Here is a 20938-nt window from a genome sequence, read left to right on the forward strand (position 1 = left end):
CGACCTCCTGAGCACCCCAGTCCCCTCCCCTAAACTCCTATAGAAGGGGCTGTCTGGCCCACTCACATGGGAGCAGTCCCCTCATGTTAGGGAGGAAAGAACTGAGGGCAAAAAAGTGTGTGACTTGGTTGAAGTCCTGGGGGAGGGAGCCGCGGACTGGAGGGCTGGACCTTGAGAGAGGCCTCTGGATTCCCAGACAGACCCTCTCCGAGCCCCGGTTGCCCGTCCCCCTGGCTCTGCCCAGCACAGCTTTGCAGGGCCCGTCCCTGTCTCTGAGTCTTTACCAGGGTTCCTAGAGGGCAGAGGGCGCTGCTGAAGCCTCTCTAGTGTGTCTGGGGGTCCTGGGTGGCAACTGGCCCACAGTGGTGCCCAGCAACCTCTGTACACAGAATCCAACCCCTGTTTCAGAGACCACCATGCCCAGAAGACCCTGATAACTGAGGGGATGACTCAGCCGGTTCAGGTTGGAGAGCTGACTGGTCACCACGGAGAGATGAAAAGAAGCCTGGCCTTAGAGCCAGGGTGGAGTCCAGGCCTGGCTGGGCTGGGCACGAGTGACCTTAGAGACACGTCTCCCCACTCTGGGCCTCAGGTTCCCCATGTGTCTGTGAAGGGGCTGGAGGAGGTCGCTGACCGCAGGGCACCTGCAGCTCTGGCACCCTGGGGGACTTTAGAAACCACTAGTGTCCTCAGCCCTGGACGGAACTGGGCAGAACTGAAAGTGACCATGCGTTACCCCTTGCTCCTGACAGATCTGCGTCAGTCTCTCCAGCTGCTCGTCCTGGATGACCTTGGCCTTCTCGTACTGCTGGATGACCATCTCCATCTCCACCTTCACAGGCAGGACGTAGGCTGGAAGACAGAGACAGCCCCGTGAAGAGCTTGGCAGCGGCAGTGCTTGGTGGGGGAGGGGCTGGTCCCAGCATCCAGCCAGCATCAGGCTCAGGCCCAGGTGTGGTTCCTGGAAGATCTGGGGTAGGGGTGGTGGTGTCAGCTACCCAACAGCACCCAGAAACTATAAGAGGGCTAGAACCCTAACCCATCACGACTAAGATACTGTTTTTTTTCGTTTTCCATAGTGATAGAAGAACCCTTAATTTTGGCTGTGTGCACAGCTGCCTGGTATGAGGACTATATTTTCCAGTCTCCTTTGCAGCTGTGAGAAGCCATGAGACTACATCCTGGATGATGGGATGCAAGTGCAGGTGTTGTGCAGCGGCTTCCAGAAGCCTTCCTTAAAAGGCACCTGGAGTTGATGAGGAAGTGGAAATATTAGAACCCTCCCACATTGCTGGTGGGAATGTAAAATGGGGCAGCTGCTCTGGAAAACAGTTCTTCAAAATATTCAACAAGGAGTGACCATACGGCCCAGTAATTCCATATCCAGGAATCTAAGAGAAATGAAAACATATGTCCATACAAAAACTCGTACATGAGTGTCCACAGCAGCCCGAAGTGGAAACAGACTCAGTGTCCATCAACTGACAAATGGATAAATAAAATGTGGTATATCTATATAATAGAATACTATTTGACAATAAAAAGGAATAAAGTACTGATGCATACTACAACATGGATCAACCTTGAAAACATTCTGTTAAGTGAAAGATGCCAAACACAACAGACCACATATATGATTCCACTTATATGAAATGTCCAGAAGAGGCAAATCTATTCAGACAGGAAGTAGATTAGTGGTTGCTTAAGGCTGGAGGGGAATGAGGAGTGACTGCTAATTAATGGGTATGGGTTTCTTTTTGAAGTGATAAAAATGCTCCAAACTTAGATTTTGGTGATGTTTGCACAATTCTATGAATATACTAAAAAGCATTCAATTGTGTACTTTAAATGTGTGCTTTACGGTGTGTGAACTATAAATCAATAAAGATGTGTAAAAAGAAAAGGCAGCTGGGGCTTTCCTTTTGCTTCTTTATCTTCTTCCTCCCTTCCTTCTTCCTATTGGCTGAAATGAGGATGTGATGGCAGGCAGTGAAGCAGCCCTCTTGAGCCGTGAGGGTGACTTTGGAAAATAGGGTATGTGCAGCAAAGCAACAATATAAGAGGAACCTGGAATCATGACTTCAGAAGCTCCTTATTGGCCCTGGACTGCCTACCTCCTTATTGGCCCTGGACTGCCTACTGCCTACCTTACTGGCCCAGGCTTTCATGTGGGAGAAATAAGCTTCTGTTTTGTTTTAGTCACTGTTATTCTGAGTCTCTGTTACTCACAGTGGATCCTACTTATAAAAGACATACATTGAGACCCAGAGAGGGAGCCTGGACTCTGGATTACAGGGCCCCATGAGCTCCCAGCCAGTGGCAGCCCTTCAGGGACAGAGCCAAGAGCAGAGCCTGTGCAGATGGGGGAAGCTGAACAGCTAAGGGAACACTGGTGGGCGTCAGGGGTCCTGGGCTTCACTGCTGACTCAGAGCTGGTTTCCTGTGTGACCCTCATCCCTCTTGGCTTCAGTTTCCCCATCTGTGAAATGAGAGGAACAGACTAGATGATCTCCCAGTGCCTTTCCTGCGTGGGCCTTACAAAGCTGGACCTGATCACATCTCAGTTTGATGAGGACTCTGGATTAGGGGCTCCCTGACAAGATGTCAAACCCCACAGTGTTCACAGGATGGGACATGGGGCTGGGAACCAGGGAGAGGGTACCCCGATAAGGGGATGAGAGACCCCAGAGACCATCCTTCCTGCCTCGAACTCGCCCCTTTCGGGCCACTCACCATCAATGACCCTCTTCACCCGCCAGATCCGGAGCATGATGATGAGGCTGATGGCATCCCAGGGGCTCCTGGGCCCATTAGCCACAGTGGACGCCACCATCGGGGCCAAGGACAGGATGATCACAGCCCCATCAAACACCTGTGAGAGGAGGTGGATTTCAGTGCCCTGGGCCAACTTCCTGAATGTCCTGGAACCAGAGACCAGGTCAGGCAAAGCAGCTGGTGCTGGCCAATGATCCCCTACACCCCCCTCAGAAGTTCATCCCCATCCCTGGCTGCCTCTCGTGACCCTCCTTAGTCTTTAGGGGCCTCCCACCCCAGACGTGCTCCTGAGCACTCTCTCTCCTCCAAGTGACCTCAGCCCATCGCCAGCCTTGGTTCAGACGGCCTTGGGCTGTTCCAAGCTTCTTTTGCAAGCATATGTCTCCAGCATCTTGTCCCTTCTCAGGATGGGGCTTGCATCCCGTGTCGCAGGTTTCCTGCGCTGGCCTCACTGAATCCCTCACTGGCAGTGGAGGCTGAAGGCAGGCCCCTTCCCCCTGGGAAGCAACAGCCCAGAGCCCACATCTCATCTGCATCTGCTGCTGGTGCTGAGTCTCTAACCCTGCATGTAGGCAAAGCTCGGAGAGAAGGGGACCCAGCCTGCACTTCAGCTCTGGGCCTTGACCTTCCATCTGCCTGTTCCAGCCTGGCCTGGTCTGAGACTTCCACAGGCCAGGCCTCTATGTCTGCTCCCAGCATTTGGCCCAAAGAGGCTAAAAAGTGTGTGTGGTGGGGAATGGGGTGGTGAGGAAGGAGTGGGCAGCAGACACTGACAGCCTTGCCTTGTCCTGTGCGCACCAAACTCTGGGGGTCAGCCAGCCTCCCCCGCATCTCATCTCCACCCACCACACGCCACCTGCTTTTATACAAAACAAAGCAACCAGTTTGCTCTGCCTAAACCCGGGCTGAGAAACACTTTCATGGTTCCCCCACTCAGCTCTCTGATCATGGGGCCATTTTAGAGTGGATTTGTTTTAAAACACATTTCAAAAGCTTTCCAAAATGATTCAAGAATAACTTTTTATGGCATGGACATACAGACACCACCAAATGTAAAACAGATAGCTAGTGGAAAGCAGCCGCATAGCACAGGGAGATCAGCTCCGTGCTTTGTGACCACCTAGAGGGGTGGGATAGGGAGGGTGGGAGGGAGACACAAGATGAGGGGATATGGGGATATATGTATATATATAGCTGATTCACTTTGTTATAAAGCAGAAACTAACACACCATTGTAAAGCAATTATACTCCAATAAAGATGTTAAAAAAAAGAATAACTTTTTAAATTTTGCAGAAAGTCAAGGAGATTTTTTAGGCCACTCCTTTGCTGGAAACTTTCTCAGTTTACCCCCGCTCCCCACCCACCTAAAGGCACAGCTGAACAGACTCCTGTGTCCAGTGTGGGGAGGTGCTGGCCTTTGTTGATGGCTCCCACCCTGGGATGGATGGGACAGTGACATTCCCTGGCTTCCAGGATGGTTGGCTTGGGGGTGCAGATGGACATTGGTCTTTACCTCTATTTTGTTTTCAATGTAATCCCAGATCCCGAGCACCACAATCCGAAGAACAGTCTGAGAGGAAGTGAGAAAAGAGGTTATGGTTATTGTTCTCCCCGCCCCCTCCTCCCGGAGGAGAGGATTCCAGAGCTCGGAATCAAGGGCTCTCCTTCCTGTTCAATAACGGGAGAAGTCTTCACCATCCCCTAAGTGTTTCTCAGCCCACGTGCTCTCTCCACCCCTGCTTTGAGTGCCCCAGCTCAGGTCTGCGTCACCACCTGTGCCAGACCCTGGCTAAGTACCTTCAATGCTCCCATTACATACAGATACACTCTGAATCCTTGGAATGATACTCAGGACCCTGCCTCCTTCTCCAGTCATCTGTTGCACTCCTGTCATGTCACAAACCACTTGCAAATCAACAAACATGCAAGCTCTTTCTCCTTTGCCTTGTCTTTGCATGTGGCTTTGACTCCCCCATTGACTTCCCCCCACCCCCAATCTCTCTTCTCTCCTTATACAATAATTGGAATTTCAGCATGGCCACCCAGATAAAGACTACATTTCCCAGCCTTCCTTGCATCTGGAGTGGCCATGTGACCAAGTTCTGGCCAATGGCTTATGAGGAGAGAAGCTCTGCGTACCACCTCCTGGTTGCGACCTTTAAGGGATTAGGCTCGTCCTCCTATTTCCCTCTTCCCAAAGACTAGAATGTGGGTGTGTAGGTGTGGTGGGGAGGTGTCTTCAGTTAGGGAGGGCTGGCAACAAGAATGCTGGGCCCCCATCAGCCCCAAGCCACCACGTAAGCCTTAACTGCTGACCCCACCTTGTTTAATTAAGTCCCTGTGTTTTGGGTTTTCTTGTTATAGCATCTTGGCCTATGTGCTAACCAGCAGGGCCTTCTCCCCTTCCTCTTCTTGGAAAGGCCTTCTCCTTCTGGCCACAACTCAAATGTCACCTCCATGAAGCTTTTCTACCCTCCCCAGGCTCGGTGCCTCTTTCCTGGGTGTTCCTATAGGCCTTGGAACATGAATCACCACCCTCCCTCCCTTGGACTTTATCTTACTTTGTAGTGCCTATCTGCCTGATCCCCCAATTCAGGCTCAGGGGGCACTGTCTGACTTCTCTCCTTTACCCCTAATCCCTGGCATAGAGTGACACTGAGTGATTACAAGTTGTGAATGAATGAACAAATGCATGCATGTCTGATTCCTTAAAGCCCTCAGGAACTCACTCCAATGCCTCCGCCTTCTGTGGCGGTTTCCTCACCAAGAGTACATCTTTCTCCAAAGAAGATACTTAAAAGCTGGTCTCATATGACCCTGGTACAATTGTCATAGGCCCTTCCTTGAACCAAGATGAGAAGTTCACAGTAATTCACACCAGGTGAGGTCCCTGCTCCCACATGCCTATAGTAGAAGGCCAGCCATCTGAATGTGGCAAAGCTGTAGAAAGCCGAGGGATCTCTACCCACACTTAAGCCACAAAAAGGCTTGGCTGCTAAAATTTACCTCTTCCTCATAAAGGACTATCCTGAAGAGATGAGAAGGAGGGATGCTGGTGGCGGCCAGTTCTGTCACCACGTTTGAGAACACATAGGGACATGTGGCAGCCTGATGCCCATTCCACGTGCCTTCCCAATCTCTCACTTAACTGCACCACAGCTTTGAGTGGGTGCAGAGAGGTCTGGGTTGGGGTCCAATATCTTGAGGTCACAGCTCAGTAATCGGCTGGTTGTGTGGCCTTGGGCAAGTCAGATAACCTCTCTGGGCCTCAGTTTCCCCTTCTGCTAGAGAAATGAGTTAGAAGATACAAATCTTCCAATTCATTATGAGACTAACATTTGCCATCTGGTACATATCAGTAGGTTGCAGATCTTGGGTTAACCCTCCTCACACATGATTCTCATTTTACTGAAGGGGAAGCTGAAGCTCAGAGAGGTTAAGGAAGCTGCCCAAGGTCACTCAGGCATTGGGAGGTGAGTCGGCCTTTGGACCCAGAGGTGCTGGACTCCGTGTAGTGTACTCAAGCTGTATAAGATCACCAGATACTGTCCGAGTTTCTTTTGCTGCTGTTCACTCCCTCGAATTGTGCTGACTTTGAAACTCAGTATTTGTCTCCTCTGAAATGATACACCAGCCACATCCACCTCAAAATCCCAATTCTGGGGCTCCCACAGCAAAAAGTCCAGGCTGGCACAGAGAGGAACAGGGCCTGGTCTGGATGTGATCTCTCCTTCTCCCTGCCCTGCTGCTGCTCCGTCTTTGGAAATTGTGGTCAAATATACATAACATGAATTATACCATTTTAACCATTTCTAAAAGTGAACTGCGGCATTACGTACATTCACATTGTTGTGCAATTATCACCACCATCCACCTCCAGAACTTTTTCATCACCCCAGACTGAAACTCTGTGCCCATTAACCATCAACTCCCCCTTTCCCCCTTCCCACAGCCCCTGGCAACCACCATCTACTTTCCATCTCTATGAATTTGACTCCTCTAGGTTACCTCATTTAAAAGGAATCATCCTGCTTTATAAACAAAGCAGCATTTACTAAAAAGTCAGTGGGGGGATGAGGAAGGGAGCTGGCCAGGCTGAAACTCAGCCAGGAACCCCAGAGAGGGGAGGAGCAGGCAGCAGGCAGCACCAGTGGAGCCTCTGTGCTCTAGGAAGGGATGGAGGTTGAGTGGGCTTATGGGTCAAGGTGGTACCAGGTAGGCAAGTGGAACAGTGGGAGCACTGGCCACCTATTTGCCTTTCCTCCTTGCTGGCGCATCCACAGGGGACCCACCCTGTGAGGGAGACTTTCCTTCCTAGCCCAGCCCATGGAAACAGAACAGCCAAAAGGCAGCTGTGGAGATGGCTTGGGAAACAGCTCCTGGGCCAGCCTCCTGCTGTAGATGGGAAATGGCCTGGAACTGGCTGTTCTGAGTCAGGGTCAAAGGTGGAATGAGAACCCAGCTCTGAAACACTCCACCCAGGGGTTTTTCCCCGGCAGCATCCTGTGCTGTCCGTGGAGGTAGGGACCTGGCCACGCTGCCTTGCCACCTCACGGCCCCCAGCACGGGTCTCACCCAGACCGACTAACCCATTGTTGGCCTGTGTGTCTCAATGTGCAGGCAAGGACCCCCTGCTTTAGCAACATCTGGGGATTTTGTTTAAAATGGAGATTCCTGGGCTCTCATGAAGATCCAGGATGTCAGGATCTCTGGGTGCAGGGCCCAGAAATACGCCTTTTTTAAACAAACTCCCCTGGAGTACCCAACAGAACGGCAGGGATGTGTAAGGTGACAATGCCCTGGGTAAACCCAGGGAGACCACATGCCCAGATGCAAGAAGGAGAAAGAGAGTTAGATCAGGAGTCAAAGGTCAGGGTTCCCTTTTGGGCTCTGACTATCCCTTACTAACGATGGGACATCGGCCGTAGCCCTCAGTCAGCCTGCAGGAAAGCGGAACTAGTGGCCCCGTGCTGCCTGCCTCAGCTAGCCAGCTGCTACAGAGCTCCGCTGGAAAGAGCTTTGTTAACAGAACTGCAGGAGGACACGAAGGAGGGGTTATTTTTATCACCCACCCCCACCCCAGGGCCCACGGCCTTGAAATCCTGCCCCCAAGATTTGCAAAGGGCTTTGAGGGGGGTGGGACTGAGGGACTTGGACCCTCAGCTCCAGCTGCCTCTGTCCCACCTGGGACTAAGGGTTTTCAGCCTCCTTCATTCCAGTCTCACCTTCCAGAGATGAGGATGCTCTGACAATCAAGACAGGCCAGAGTCTTGGCAAAATCTCCAGGATGGCACCATTTATTATTTACTATAATCCAAGCTCTTGTGCCATTTTACAGATGCACAAACTGAGGCTGAGAGGGGCAGGTAAACCTTCTAGTCCCCAGGCCCCTCTTCCTTCCCACCCCAGAGGCCTCATCTTTTCCCTCAGCAAGCCCCGCTCTCAGGAGGAACTCCCCTCATTTCTCCCAAGGGAAGGGGCTCAGGCTTCAGGCAGCACGTGGGGAGGATGGGAAGTGCTGACCCTTGCATCTGCTCCAGGCCCTGCCTTGCTCAGGTGGCAGCAAGGACTCCTGGCCTCCTGAGGCCTGAGGCCTGAGCCCCTCCCCTTAGGGGAATCAGCCTCTTTCCCTGGGATGAGGCCTGATGAGTCTCCTAGGGTTTACGAACGCTGGGAGATGCAGGCAGAAACACCTGCTAGTCTATCAGATGCCTTCGAGCAAATTTTTCAAAGGCACCCCTTCCTCCAGCCGAGGGAGATCCCCTGGCTCACTGCTTGGTGAGCAGAGTGGGGGCTGGCACCCTTGCTCCCTGCAGAGCCATCCCCAAAGCTGGGCCCACCAGCCAGGGAAAAGGGAGCAGCACACATCTCACCCTGAGCTTGTGCCCCTGCAAGGCTGCAGCCGGCAGCATTGGGGAGTGGGGTGGTGCACGGCTTAGGGGAACAGCCTGGCCTAAGGAAGACACACGGTGGGCACCAGGCCGCTGGGGGCTGACCCCTGGTGCTTCCTCAAGAAGCAGATGTACCCTTGGGCAAGTTTTTGCTGCCAAGATGGCTGCAGGCTCCCTCCTCTGCAAGGCCCCGGTTAAACTAGAGCAGCAAGAGGAAGACATGGAGTCCAGGATCCAGCTACAAGGAGAACTTAGGAAATGTGAGGAACATTTGCGGGGGCTGAAAGCAGTCTTGAACTGGTTTGCAAAAGAAAGGTTTGCTTGGGCTCCCCTGGTGGCGCAGTGGTTGAGAGTCCTCCTGCCGACGCAGGGGACACGGGTTCGTGCCCCGGTCTGGGAAGATCCCACATGCCGCTGAGCGGCTGGGCCCGTGAGTCGTGGCCGCTGAGCCTGCGCGTCCGGAGCCTGTGCTCCGCTACGGAAGAGGCCACAACAGTGAGAGGCCCGCGTATCGCAAAAAAAAAGAAAAAGAAAAAGAAAAAAACAAAAGAAAGGTTTGCTGGATGACCATGCACAGGTTGAGGGGTGATTGCAGGCAGCACAAGGGTGCCCCCTGGGGTTAGGCGTTGATCAAACAGGAGCAGGGCGAGCAGCCACCCCCTCCCTCCTTCACCCTCAAGTCTCCCAAATCTGTGGGGAAGAGGATGGTGAATGGAGACTGCCTCCTTCCTAGGGGTCTAAAGATGACTCCCTCCCGAGAGGCAGCAGCTGATATCTCCAGGGGCCTGGGCTCCCAGGCACACTGGCTGCACCGTCTCCCGCCATGCTGGGTTCATTTTGGCAGGAGGTTCCCGGCTACCTTAAAAGAATGGGTTCAAGACCCACAGGGTAGAGCCCAGTGGTGACAACATGACCAAACGGCAGTGAATTAAGCACTGACATGCCCTGGCTGTGTGCTCACCGTGCAGGGGGCACTGTGCTAGGCTTGGGTGACGAGGAGAGAAACTGAAACCCACATGATGTGCAAGGTTTGTTCCAGAACTCCCTCTGGGCATATGAACATCTCCACTTCCTCCATCCTGAAACATCCCTCACTGACCCCACGTCTCCCTTAAGCCACTGCCCTCTCCCTCTTCTCCCAAGTTTCTGAAGAGGTGCCTCCACTAAACCCACTGCAGTCTGATGCCAGCACCCAACATTCCAGGAAAACTGCTCGCCCCTGGTTACCAATGACCCCTCAGCAGCTTCAGGTGTGCTGCCGGCTTCCTTGTTCTAGAAGGCCTCCTTTTGTTTCCAGGATCCCACACTCTCTGGGTTCTCCTCCCACCTCCCTGGCTACACCTTCTCAGTCAGGTTTCCGTCCCAAAATTGTTTCCTGGGGCTCCATTTCTTCTCCTCTCACGCTCCCCTATCCCCGGACAATTGCACGCTTGGCTTCAACTCGCCCCCGACACCCTGAAGTCCCACCCAGTCCATGACTCCAGCTGAGACCTCCTCCTGCAGCAGTTCCCAGGCTTAGCACAAGGCATCCCCACCCCTCTTAGGAGGCCAGGCTCCCGGGAAGTCGTGCTCACCCTCACTCTCGCTCACACGTGCCCCCCTCCCCCAGGATGGCCGCTCCCCAAGTCCTGCAGAGTTTAGCTCCTTCTACTCTGTCCAGCTTGTCCCTTCCTCCGTCCCACTTCCACTGCTCTGGGTCAAACCTTTAACCTCTTACAGCTAAATGGCACCTCCTAAATAGTCTCCAAATTCCAGTCTTCCCCCACCTCCAACCCCTGCTTCTCACCGGCTGCCAGAGGGATTTCTCTAAAAGTCCAACTTCATCACCCCTTCTCCTGCTTGGAGCCTCCTCCCCACTGCCTTCAAAACAAGACCCCCACTCCTGAGCAAGACATGGAGGGTATTTCATGACCTGGCCTGGTCCCCAGGACATCTCTCACCATTTCCTGCTGTAGTCAACAACCAGGCATGCTGTGGTCGCTCACGCTGTCCCTTGTCCGCTCTGTGACTGCTGCCTGAAGGTCCTCTATCCCCACCGTGCACCTAGCAGCCCACACATCCGCAAGCAGCCTGCTTCCCGTCTGAGGTCTCCTACTGACTGCAGCAGGAGACTCAAGCTCCATTTCCAGTTCTCTCATTATACACATCCCCTTGGCGGCTTCCCAGTAGACTGTAAACACCTGAGCTGGGCCTGCATCTTGATTATCAGGGCAGGATCCTCACGCCCAGTACCACCTACAGCACCTGGCAAGGAGTCACCCAAAAATGTGGGCTGAATGAATAAATAAACAAGAGCTTCCATTTATCAAGTCTTTCCTCTGTGCCAGGCTCTGTATTAGGAATTAGAAGGTTAATTTTACATGTCAACTTGGCTGGGCTGCAGGGTGCCCAGATATCTGGCCAGACCTCATTTGGGGTGTGTCTGGGAGGGTGTTTCGGATGAGATTAGCATTTGAACTGGAATAATGAGTAAAAGCTGATTGCCCTCCCCAACATGAACGGGCCTCATCCTATCCAATCCACCTGATAAAAACAAAAGGTAGAGGGAGGAAGGATTTGCTCTCTCTGCTTGACTGTCTTTGAATTGGGACATTGCAGATTCCGACGTGCACTGAGATGCACATCATCAGCTCTCCTGGGCCTCCAGCTTTTGCCCCCTACAGATCTGGGCATTTCTTGACCTCCATCACCATGTGAACCAAGAAGTTATAAATCTCTTTTATTACATAAATATATACATCTAGGTTATATTTGTTGGTTTTGTTTCTCTGGAAAACCTAGACTAATAGAGGAACTTTATACACATTATTTCATTTCTCACAAAATCCCTCTAAGATGGATTTTTTGTTTGTTTGTTTGTTTGTTTGCGGTACGCGGGCCTCTCACTGTTGTGGCCTCTCCCGTTCCAGAGCACAGGCTCCGGATGCGCAGGCTCAGCGGCCATGGCTCATGGGCCCAGCTGCTCCGCGACACACGGGATCCTCCCGGACCGGGGCACGAACCCGTGTCCCCTGCAATGGCAGGTGGACTCTCAACCACTGCGCCACCAGGGAAGCCCTAAGATGGATATTTTTAACTTCCTCTTACAGACGAGGAAGGCTGATGCTCAGAGAAGCAAAGTGACCTCCCCAGGACCAGACAGCTGGCAGAAGGCTGAACCAGGAGGCTCAGAGCCTGGGCCTGACCTTCCCTCTATGCCACTGGCCCACATGAATGAACTGCCGCCTGGGTGGGAGGACATGCCATGACAGCCAGAAACAGCCAGAAGTGGTGCCAGGCGAGGGCAGAAGGGAGAACTCTGGGCAGGAGAGGAGCAGGGAGTGGGGTCACACGGGCTCAAGGGTCACTGCTCTTAAACCCAAACTGAGTCACACTGAGATGGGGTGAGTCTACAGGGCTGTTGCTGTTTATAACAGCAGAAAACGGGGAGAAATCCTACAAGTCCAAGATGAGGGTTAAACTGGGGACGTCGTACAATGGCTGCAGCCACTGTATGGCAGGGGATTGCCAAAATGTTAGGATTTGACAAAGCTGGGTGGTGTGAACACATGTGTGCATTAAATGATTCACTATGTTTTTGATGTGTTTCAACTATTTGCTAATTAAAAACAAAACAAAACACTAGGTAGAATCCCCCTAAGTATGTGGTTGTAAAAGTATGTACATGAAAAGACATTTACAAAATATTCATAGACAAAAAGTGGGTTCCAGAATATCAGGTCCACTATAACCCCATTTTTCTTAAGGAAAAAGTGTGTACATACACACTTAGGCATTGAAAAAGGCTCACTGGACGTAAACCAAGTTAATAGTGGTTGTCTGTGGGTGATGAGAATATGGGCGATTTGTGTTTTCTCATTTTGTCTTGTCTGTATTTTCTTAATTTTCTACAATGGGCAGAATTATCTTTTTAAACATGAAGATTGTTGTTATACTTCAGGGTGATGAGATGGAGTCTTGTGCTCACCCAGAGGAGTCACCAGGGACCCAAACTTTAGGTTGTCTGTGTGGTGGCCTCCCAGCTCCTTCTGAATGTCACCCTGACAGCCCGGCATGAGGTCTTGGTCTGTGTCTGAGGCCAAGGGTCACTGAGGATGTGCTTCTTCCCTAATAGGTCCCCCCTCCAGGAGGCAGAAGTATTAGCCCAGCTCTCCCCACTTGCACGGATCAGTTGTTGCTGAGAATGTGGTGTTAAGTGGAATGTTTCTAGATTATTTCTAGAATCTCAGAGCTGGAGGGAGGACCTTAAAGGTTACGTTGCATGGCCCAACTGCCTTCCAGTGTTTTTTCATCCCTTGTCTGGTAGCCCAATGAGCTGGTCATCTAGCCTGAGCTTGCAGACTTCCACCAACGGTGAGCTTGACATTGTCTAAAGCGGTACATTCCAACTTGTTTAGAAAATTCATCTCTATATCCAACTTTCATGCTCCCTAAGATCATTGTCAAGGTCATGGCAAATGAAGAAATGAAAACAAGATTTTGAAAAAGAATTTCTCACATGTTTAATTATTCACGCCTTCATCGGTGGATGTCAGATGCCCAGCCCTACGCCAGGTGATGGGGGAGACAGAAGACTATACAGGCACACCTTGGAGATTTTGCAGGTTCAGTTCCAGACCACCTCAATAAAGCGAATATTGAGTATGGTAGCTCCTCAAAAAACTAAAAATAGAGTTGCCATATGATCAAGCAATCCCACTCCTGGGCATGTATCCAGACAAAACTATAATGCGAAAAGATACATGCACCCCTATGTTCATAGCAGCACTATTCACAACAGCCAAGACATGGAAGCAACCTAAATGTCCATCAACAGATGAATGGATGAAGAAGATGTGGTACATATATGCAGGGGAATATTACTCAGCCATAAAAAAGAATGAAATAATGCCATTTTCAGCAACATGGATGGACCTAGAGATTATCATACTAAGCGAAGTCAGAAAGAGAAAGACTAATACCATATGATATCACTTATATGTGGAATCTAAAATACAACACAAATGAACATATCTAGGAAACAGAAACAGATTCACAGACATAGAGAACAGACTTGTGGTTGCCGTGGGGGAGGGAAGGATTGGGAGTCTGGGATTAGCAGATGCAAACTATTATATACAGGATGGATAAACAACAAGGTCCTATTGTATAGCACAGGGAGCTATATTCAATATCCTATGATAGGGGATTTCCCTGGTGGTGCAGTGGTTGAGAATCCACCTGCCAATGCAGGGGACACGGGTTCGAGCCCTGGTCCGGGAAGATCCCACATGCCGCGGAGCAACTAAGCCCGTGCACCACAACTACTGAGCCTGCGCTCTAGAGCCCATGGGCCACAACTACTGAGCCCGCGTGCCTAGAGCCTGTGCTCCACAACAAGAGAAGCCACTGCAACGAGAAGCCCGTGCACCACAACGAAAAGTAGCCCCCGCTCGCCACAACTAGAGAAAGCCCATGCACAGCAACGAAGACCCAACGCAGCTAAAAATAAATAGACAAATAAATAAGTAAATTTATTTTTTTAAATCCTATGATAAACCATAATGGAAAAGAATATAAAAAGTATATATTTGTATAACTGAATCACTTTGCTGTATAGCAGAAATTAACACAACACTGTAAGTCAACTATACCTCAATAAATTTAAAAAAAAATTTTTAAAGCGAATATTGCAATAAAGCAAGTCACAGGAATTTTTGGATTTCCCAGTGCATATAAAAGTTATGTTTACACTACACTGTGGTCTATTAAGTGTGCAATAGCATTATGTCTAAAGAAATAATGTATATACCTTGGTTAAAACATACTTATTGCTAAAAAATGCTAACCATCTGAGTCTTGAGCAAGTTGTAATCTTTTCGCTGTGGAGGATTTTGCCTCGATGTTGATGGCTGCTGACTGATCAGGGTGGTGTTTGCTGAAGGTTGGGTGACTGTGGTGATTTCTTAAAATAAGATAACAAGAAGTTCGCTGCTTGGATTGACTCTTCCTTTCATGAATGATTTCTCTGCAGCAGGCAATGCTGTCTGATTGCATTTTACCATAGTAGAACTTCCTTCAAAATTGGAGTCAATCCTCTCAAACCCTGCTGCTGCTTCATCAACTAAGTTTATGCAATATTCTAAATCCTTTGTTGTCGTTTCAGCAATCTTCACAGCACCTTCACCAGCAGTAGATTCCATCTCAAGAAACCACTTTCTTTGCCCACCCATAAGAAGCAACTCCTCCCCTATTAAAGTTTCATCATGAGACTGCAGTAATTCAGTCACATCTTCAGGCTCCACTTCTAAGTCTAGTTCTCTTGCCACTTCTACCACATCTACACTTATTTCTTCCACTGAAGTCTTGAACCCCTCAAAGTCATCCATGAGGGTTGGCATCAACCTCTTCCAAACTCCCATTAATGTTGCTATTTTGACTTCTTCCCATGAATCATGAATGTTCTTAATGACATCCAGAATAGTGAATCCTTTCCAGAAGGTTTTCAATTTACTTTGCCCAAATCCATCAGAGGAATCACTATCTGTAGCAGCTAGAGCCTTACAAAATGTATTTCTTAAAGAATGAGACCAAAAAGTCAAAATTACTCCTTGATCCATGGGTTGCAGAATAGATGTTAGCAGGCATGAAAACAACATGAATCTCCTTGTACATCTCCATCAGAGCTCCTGGGTGACCAGGCACATTGCCAGTGAGCAGTAACATTTGGAAAGAAAGTAGGTATCAACAGTGGGCTTAAAATATTCAGTAAACCATACTGTAAAGAGATGTGCTGGCATCCAGGCTTTGTTGTTCCATTTTACAGCACAGGCAGAGTAGACTTAGCATGATTCTTAAGGGCCCTAGGACTTCCAGAATGGCAAATGAGCATTGGCTTCAGCTTAAAGTCACCAGCTGCATTAGCCCCTAACAAGAGAGTCAGCCTGTCCTTTGAAGCTTTGAAGCCAGCACTGACTTTTCCTCTCTTGCTATGAAAGTTCTAGATGGCATCTTCTTCCAATAGAAGCCTGTTTCGTCTACATTAGCAAGTCCTTTGTTTAGTGTAGCCACCTTCATTCATGATCTTAACTAGATCTTCTGGATAACTCGTTGCAGCTTCTACCATCAGCACTTGCTGCTTCACCTGGTACTTTTATGTAATGGAGATGGCGACTTTCCATAAACCTCATGAACCAAACTCTGTTAGCTTCCAACTTTTCTTCTGCAGCTTCCTCGCCTCTCTCAGCCTTCACAGAATTAGGGCCTTGCTTTGGAGTAGGCTTTGACTTAAGAGAATGTTGTGGCTGGTTTGATCTTCTATCCAGAGCACTACAACTTTCTCCATAGCAGCAATAAAACTATTTCCCTTTCTCAGCCTTCGTGTGTTCACTGGAGTAGCACTTTTAATTTCCTTCAAGAAAGTTTCCTTTGCATTCGCAACTTGGCTAACTGTCTTGTGCAGGAGGACTAGTTTCTGGCCTATATCTGCTTCTGACATGTCTTCCTCACTAAGCTTCACCATTTCTAGCTTTTGATTTAAAGTGAGAGATGTGTGACTCTTCTTTTCACTTGACACTTAGAGGCCATTAAGAGTTATTAACTGGCCTAATTTCAATACTGTGTCTCAGTGAATAGAGAGGCTGAGGGAAGGGAGAGAGACTGGGGAACAGCTGGTGGGTGGAGCAGTCAGAACACACAAAACATTAATGGATTAAGTTTGCTGTCTGACAAAGGATTAATCTCCAAAATTTACAAGCAGCTCATGCAGCTCAATATCAAGAAAACAAACAACCCAATTCAAAAATGGGCAGAAGACCTAAATAGACATTTCTCCAAAGAAGATATACAGATGGCCAACAAACACATGAAAGAATGCTCAACATCACTAATCATTAGAGAAATGCAAGTCAAAACTACAGTGAGGTATCACCTCACACCAGTCAGAATGGCCATCATCAAAAAATCTACAAACAATAAATGCTGGTGAGGGTGTGGAGAAAAGGGAACCCTCTTGCACTGTTGGTGGGAATGTAAATTGATACAGCACTATGGAGAACAGTATGGAGGTTCCTTAAAAAACTAAAAATAGAGTTGCCATATGATCCAGCGATCCCACTCCTGGATATATATCTGGAGAAAAACATGGTCTGAAAGGACACAGCACCACAAAGTTCTTTGCAGCACTGTTTACAATAGCCAAGACATGGAAGCAACCTAAATTCCATCGACAGAGGAATGGATAAAGATGTGGTATATATATACAATGGACTATTACTCAGCCATTAAAAAGGATGAAATAATGCCATTTTGCAGCAACATGGATGGACCTAGAAATTGTCATACTGAGTAAAGTAAGTGAGATAGAGAAAGAGAAATATCATATGATATCGCTTATATGATAAAAGTGGACTTATTTACAAAACAGAAACAGACTCACAGACTTAGAGAACGGAATTTATGGTTATGGGGGGGAGGGATAGTTAGGGAGTTTGGGATTGACATGTACACACTGCTATGTTTAAAATGGATAACCAACAAGGACCTACTGTATAGCACAGGGAACTCTGCTCAATATTATGTAACAACCTAAATGGGAAAATAATTTGAAAAAGAATAGATACATGTATATGTATACCTGAATCACTTTGCTGTACACCTGAAACTAACATAACATTGTTAATCAACTATACTCCAACATAAAATAAAAAGTGAAAAATAAATTAAAAAAAAAAGAAGCACAACCCTCTTGCTTTCTATCTGATGACTAAGGCTCACCAGGGCCCCCCTGGGAGGAAGGAGCAGGCAGGAGAGGGACACCTCACAGATCCAGAATCTTGGGGTGGCTGCTGACGTGCACAGATGAGGGAGGCCCTGGCTCAGTTTAGTTTGGCAATGGCCCTCGCTTGGCACACAGCACAGGTAACCCAGCAGGCCAGACTCCCTCGAGACCCAGCGCAGCCCAGGACAACTTTAAGAGTCAGTGCCGGGGAGGACGAGGTGGCCCTAATAGCTGATGTTAAAGAAAACCTTGATCAACTGACAGGTGGATACACAAAATGTGGTCTATCCATACAATGGAATAGTATCGAGACATAAAAAGGAACAAGGCACTGATGCATGCTACAACGTGGATGAACTTGAAACCGTGCTGCGTGAAAGGGCCAGACACAAAAGGTCATACATCATACAATTCCGCTTATATGAAATATCTAGAAGAGTTAAGTTCATAGAAACAGAAAGCAGATTAGTGGTTGGCAGTGGCTGGGGAAAAGGGGGGATGGGAGAGTGGCCACTTAATGGGGACAGGGTCTCCTTTGGGGGTGATGAAAATGCATTGGAACTAGGAAGGGGTGATGGTCACACACGACACTGTGTGTGTGCTAAATGCCACTGAACCTTTAAAATGTTTTGTTATGTAAATTTCACCTCAATAGAATCCTAATAATAATAAACAGGAGGAGGACGAGGAAGAGGATGCAGCAGCTGCTGCCACTGCCTTGAGGCTCCTGTCTAGAAGGCCAGCGTGGGTTGGCTTTCTCCTCTCCCAGGAAGAGCAGGGCCTCTCTGCATCTCCACCCCAATTAGGGGATGGGGCCAACACCCCATGACCTGTACTAAGGCCCTGCTGCAGGGTGGCCCAGCCTGGCTGGGCCCCAAGGCCTCATGCGGTCTCAGGAAGAGAAGTTGCTGGCCTCCCTGGTGGCAAGTGGCTGCTGGGCCTGGTCTCAGCCAAGGGCAGGGGGGCACTTTGGAAACACCATTAGCACAATTCTCCATCTGGATTCCGAAGGCTCTGCCCGGTCTTTGTGCTGCAGGGCCCCATGGAAGTGGGATGACCCTGGCCGACCTAGCACAGCAGGACCCAGAAGCCTCCCAGGCACCCATTTTCACCTCGGGCCCCTGTAGGGCACCCACACGGCCTGACTGGGTGCGGGGCGCCTGCTCTCACCACTTTGAAAAGCACCTGCCTCACTGGTGAATAGCTCGGCCTATTTGCACAGATGTCCTCAAACTGAGGTCAGACCAGCCCTGCACTTCTCTTCTGTGGGCCTAGCTCTGTCCTCCGGGGCATCTTCCCTGGAGCAGCCCTCAGAGCTCTGAGATGGGCAAGGATGGACTGGCCCACTGCACACCCACCCTGAGGCCTGCATCTGTCCCGCCCGCTCCTCCTAGGCCTCAGTTTCCTAACTCACAAAGTGTCCCGCCCAATTCAGGGGCTGTCCTAAAGCTCAGTTGAGACAAGGGTTGGAATAACGCTCAGCACAAGGTGAAAGGCTGCCTGGCATCTGGAGTCCTTTGGGTTGGACTTTCTTGGAATTTGCCTGTGACACCACACCCATGTTAAGTCAGCTGGCTCGGACTGACCCCCACCCTTGGCCTGCAGCCATTTCCCAGAGGAAGAAAGGCCAGCTCCGAAGGGGTGGTATTCGCTTCTCCCTAGGTGAGGCGGCCTGCCAGTTGTGCTGGGTTTGTGGTCAGAGGTATTTCAGGGCTGGGCTTTTTCTTTCTCAGTCGCTGGCCCAGGCCCTTCCCCCAGATCCTTGGTCTGCTCCCCACCGGCCGGCACTAGGGCCATGGGGAGGATGCAGTGGTGACGGACCAGATGAAGAGCCCAGAGCCTTGGGCCGCTTTTGGTGGGAACTGGCTATATGACCCTGGGCTGCCGTCCTCGTCCATGTGGTTTTAAAGGGACACTGCTGGCATTTTCAGCAGGCAAATACGCAGGGCCTGCTCTGCAGCTGAAGGATGTTTGGCTGCCCTGGCCCTTCCCACTAGAAAGGGGGAGTCATTGTGCCCCAGTCATTGTGAGAAGCACAGACACCTTTGCACATTTCCAGCCCTGCGGGGAGCAGGGGGAAAGGGCCTCTATGGGACTGTTCTAACCTCTTCGGATGCTAGGTTCTCCTGGGAGCTCCGTGGAAACCCCGGCTTGCTAGCTGGGCTGCCTCCTCACGAGATCACTGGGTACCAGCCCCTCCGCTCACGCTGGGCTGGGTGTACTGGGGGAGGCAGGTCTCCCTGGTTACTTTCCTGTTACGCCTCTGTTACCTCTCTGTTACCCCTCTGTTACCTCTCTGTTACCCCTGTTACCTCTCTGTTACTCCTCTGTTACCTCTCTGTTACCCCTCTGCTACCCCTCCGTTACTCCTCTGTTAACGCCTCTGTTACCCCTCTATTACACCTGTTACCCCTGCTACCCCTCTGTTACTCCTCTGTTACTCCCACCTTACAGCTCCACCCCCACCCTCACCATCTCTAACAAGGTCCAAGGTCACAGTCATCCTCCGCCAGCCCCCAGCTCTCCCTGCTGAGCCTGTGGGAAGCCCAGCCTCTTCCGTGGCATGGGGTGGGGGAGGGGGGGCTCTGAGGCCGCGATTCCTCTGCACTGGTGCTTGTCTGTTTCAGGTGGCTCGTCTCCGGCAGTGACAGGAAGGGAATGCCAAATTAACACTGGGTAATAAATTCTGCAAAGCCAATAAAACCAAAGCACAGGGATAGATGGAAGAACCGCAGCAACTGATTAAACATTTTTGTTGGCAGTCACAGACACATGGCACATTTTCCAAGGTTTGCATCAAGGAGACATCTGGCCACAGCCCATGTGTGCATGGGAGGGAATCCCGATGAGCGGAGACAAAGGGGGCCAGGAGGGCAGGACCCTCCAAGGGGCAGCAGGCTGGGGAGCAGGCACTATTCGGGGGTCTGAGGCACCTCTAAGGCAATGACCTTGGTGAGCTGTTAGGGACGCTTCCCAGGAAGGGCAGTGTTGGAGTCCTCGCCTGCCAACCCCGTGGGCTGCGGGAGCCAAGGCCTGGGAAAGAATGTTCCATGCTTGGAATGCCTGCTGCCCAGCCCCACCACACCCCACACCCAGACTCAGGATTCTGGATTCAAGGTCTGAGGCCCAGGCCTCCCCTGAGTCTGAGAGAGAAAGTACGTGCCATTAGATGGGGTCAGAGCCGGCCCAGGAGGACCCTGGGGTGCTTAACTCCTTGGGCTCCCCGATCACAGTACAAAAAACTCTTTTCCTCCGTAACTCCACCCACATCATTGCTCTCCTGGAGCATCCTTCCTCCTTCAAGGCCCTGCTGGGCTCTGGGACTCAGAGCCCCTTCTGCCTCTGAGATGGCATCACCCTTGCTGGTGTAAGCTGCTTGCGTGTGTGTGTGTGTGTGCGTGCACGCGCACACGTGCAGGCATACACGCCACCCCAGCAGGCTCTGTATCGTATTCCTTTCTTTCCGCCCACGCTTGCTGACCATGCTGAAAGGCGCCACTGGGGCTCTGCAT

The 20938-nt window shown here is 50.3% G+C and overlaps 1 protein-coding gene across 1 annotated transcript in view; it reads right to left on the bottom strand.

Moving 5' to 3' along the window:
• Positions 1–20938, bottom strand: part of TMEM266 (transmembrane protein 266) — a 139193-nt gene that overhangs the window by 41323 nt on the left and 76932 nt on the right. Inside the window, exons 6-8 of the mRNA XM_081230155.1 lie at positions 4291–4347; positions 2734–2872; positions 737–852 (exon numbers count right to left, since the gene is read on the bottom strand). Of these exons, the coding sequence (XP_081086281.1) occupies positions 737–852; positions 2734–2872; positions 4291–4347 (312 nt within the window). The remainder of the gene's footprint in view (positions 1–736; positions 853–2733; positions 2873–4290; positions 4348–20938) is intronic.

The sequence above is a fragment of the Mesoplodon bidens genome (assembly GCF_964165515.1).
Source record: "Mesoplodon bidens genome assembly, chromosome: 3".
Taxonomy (NCBI): Eukaryota; Metazoa; Chordata; class Mammalia; order Artiodactyla; family Ziphiidae; genus Mesoplodon; species Mesoplodon bidens.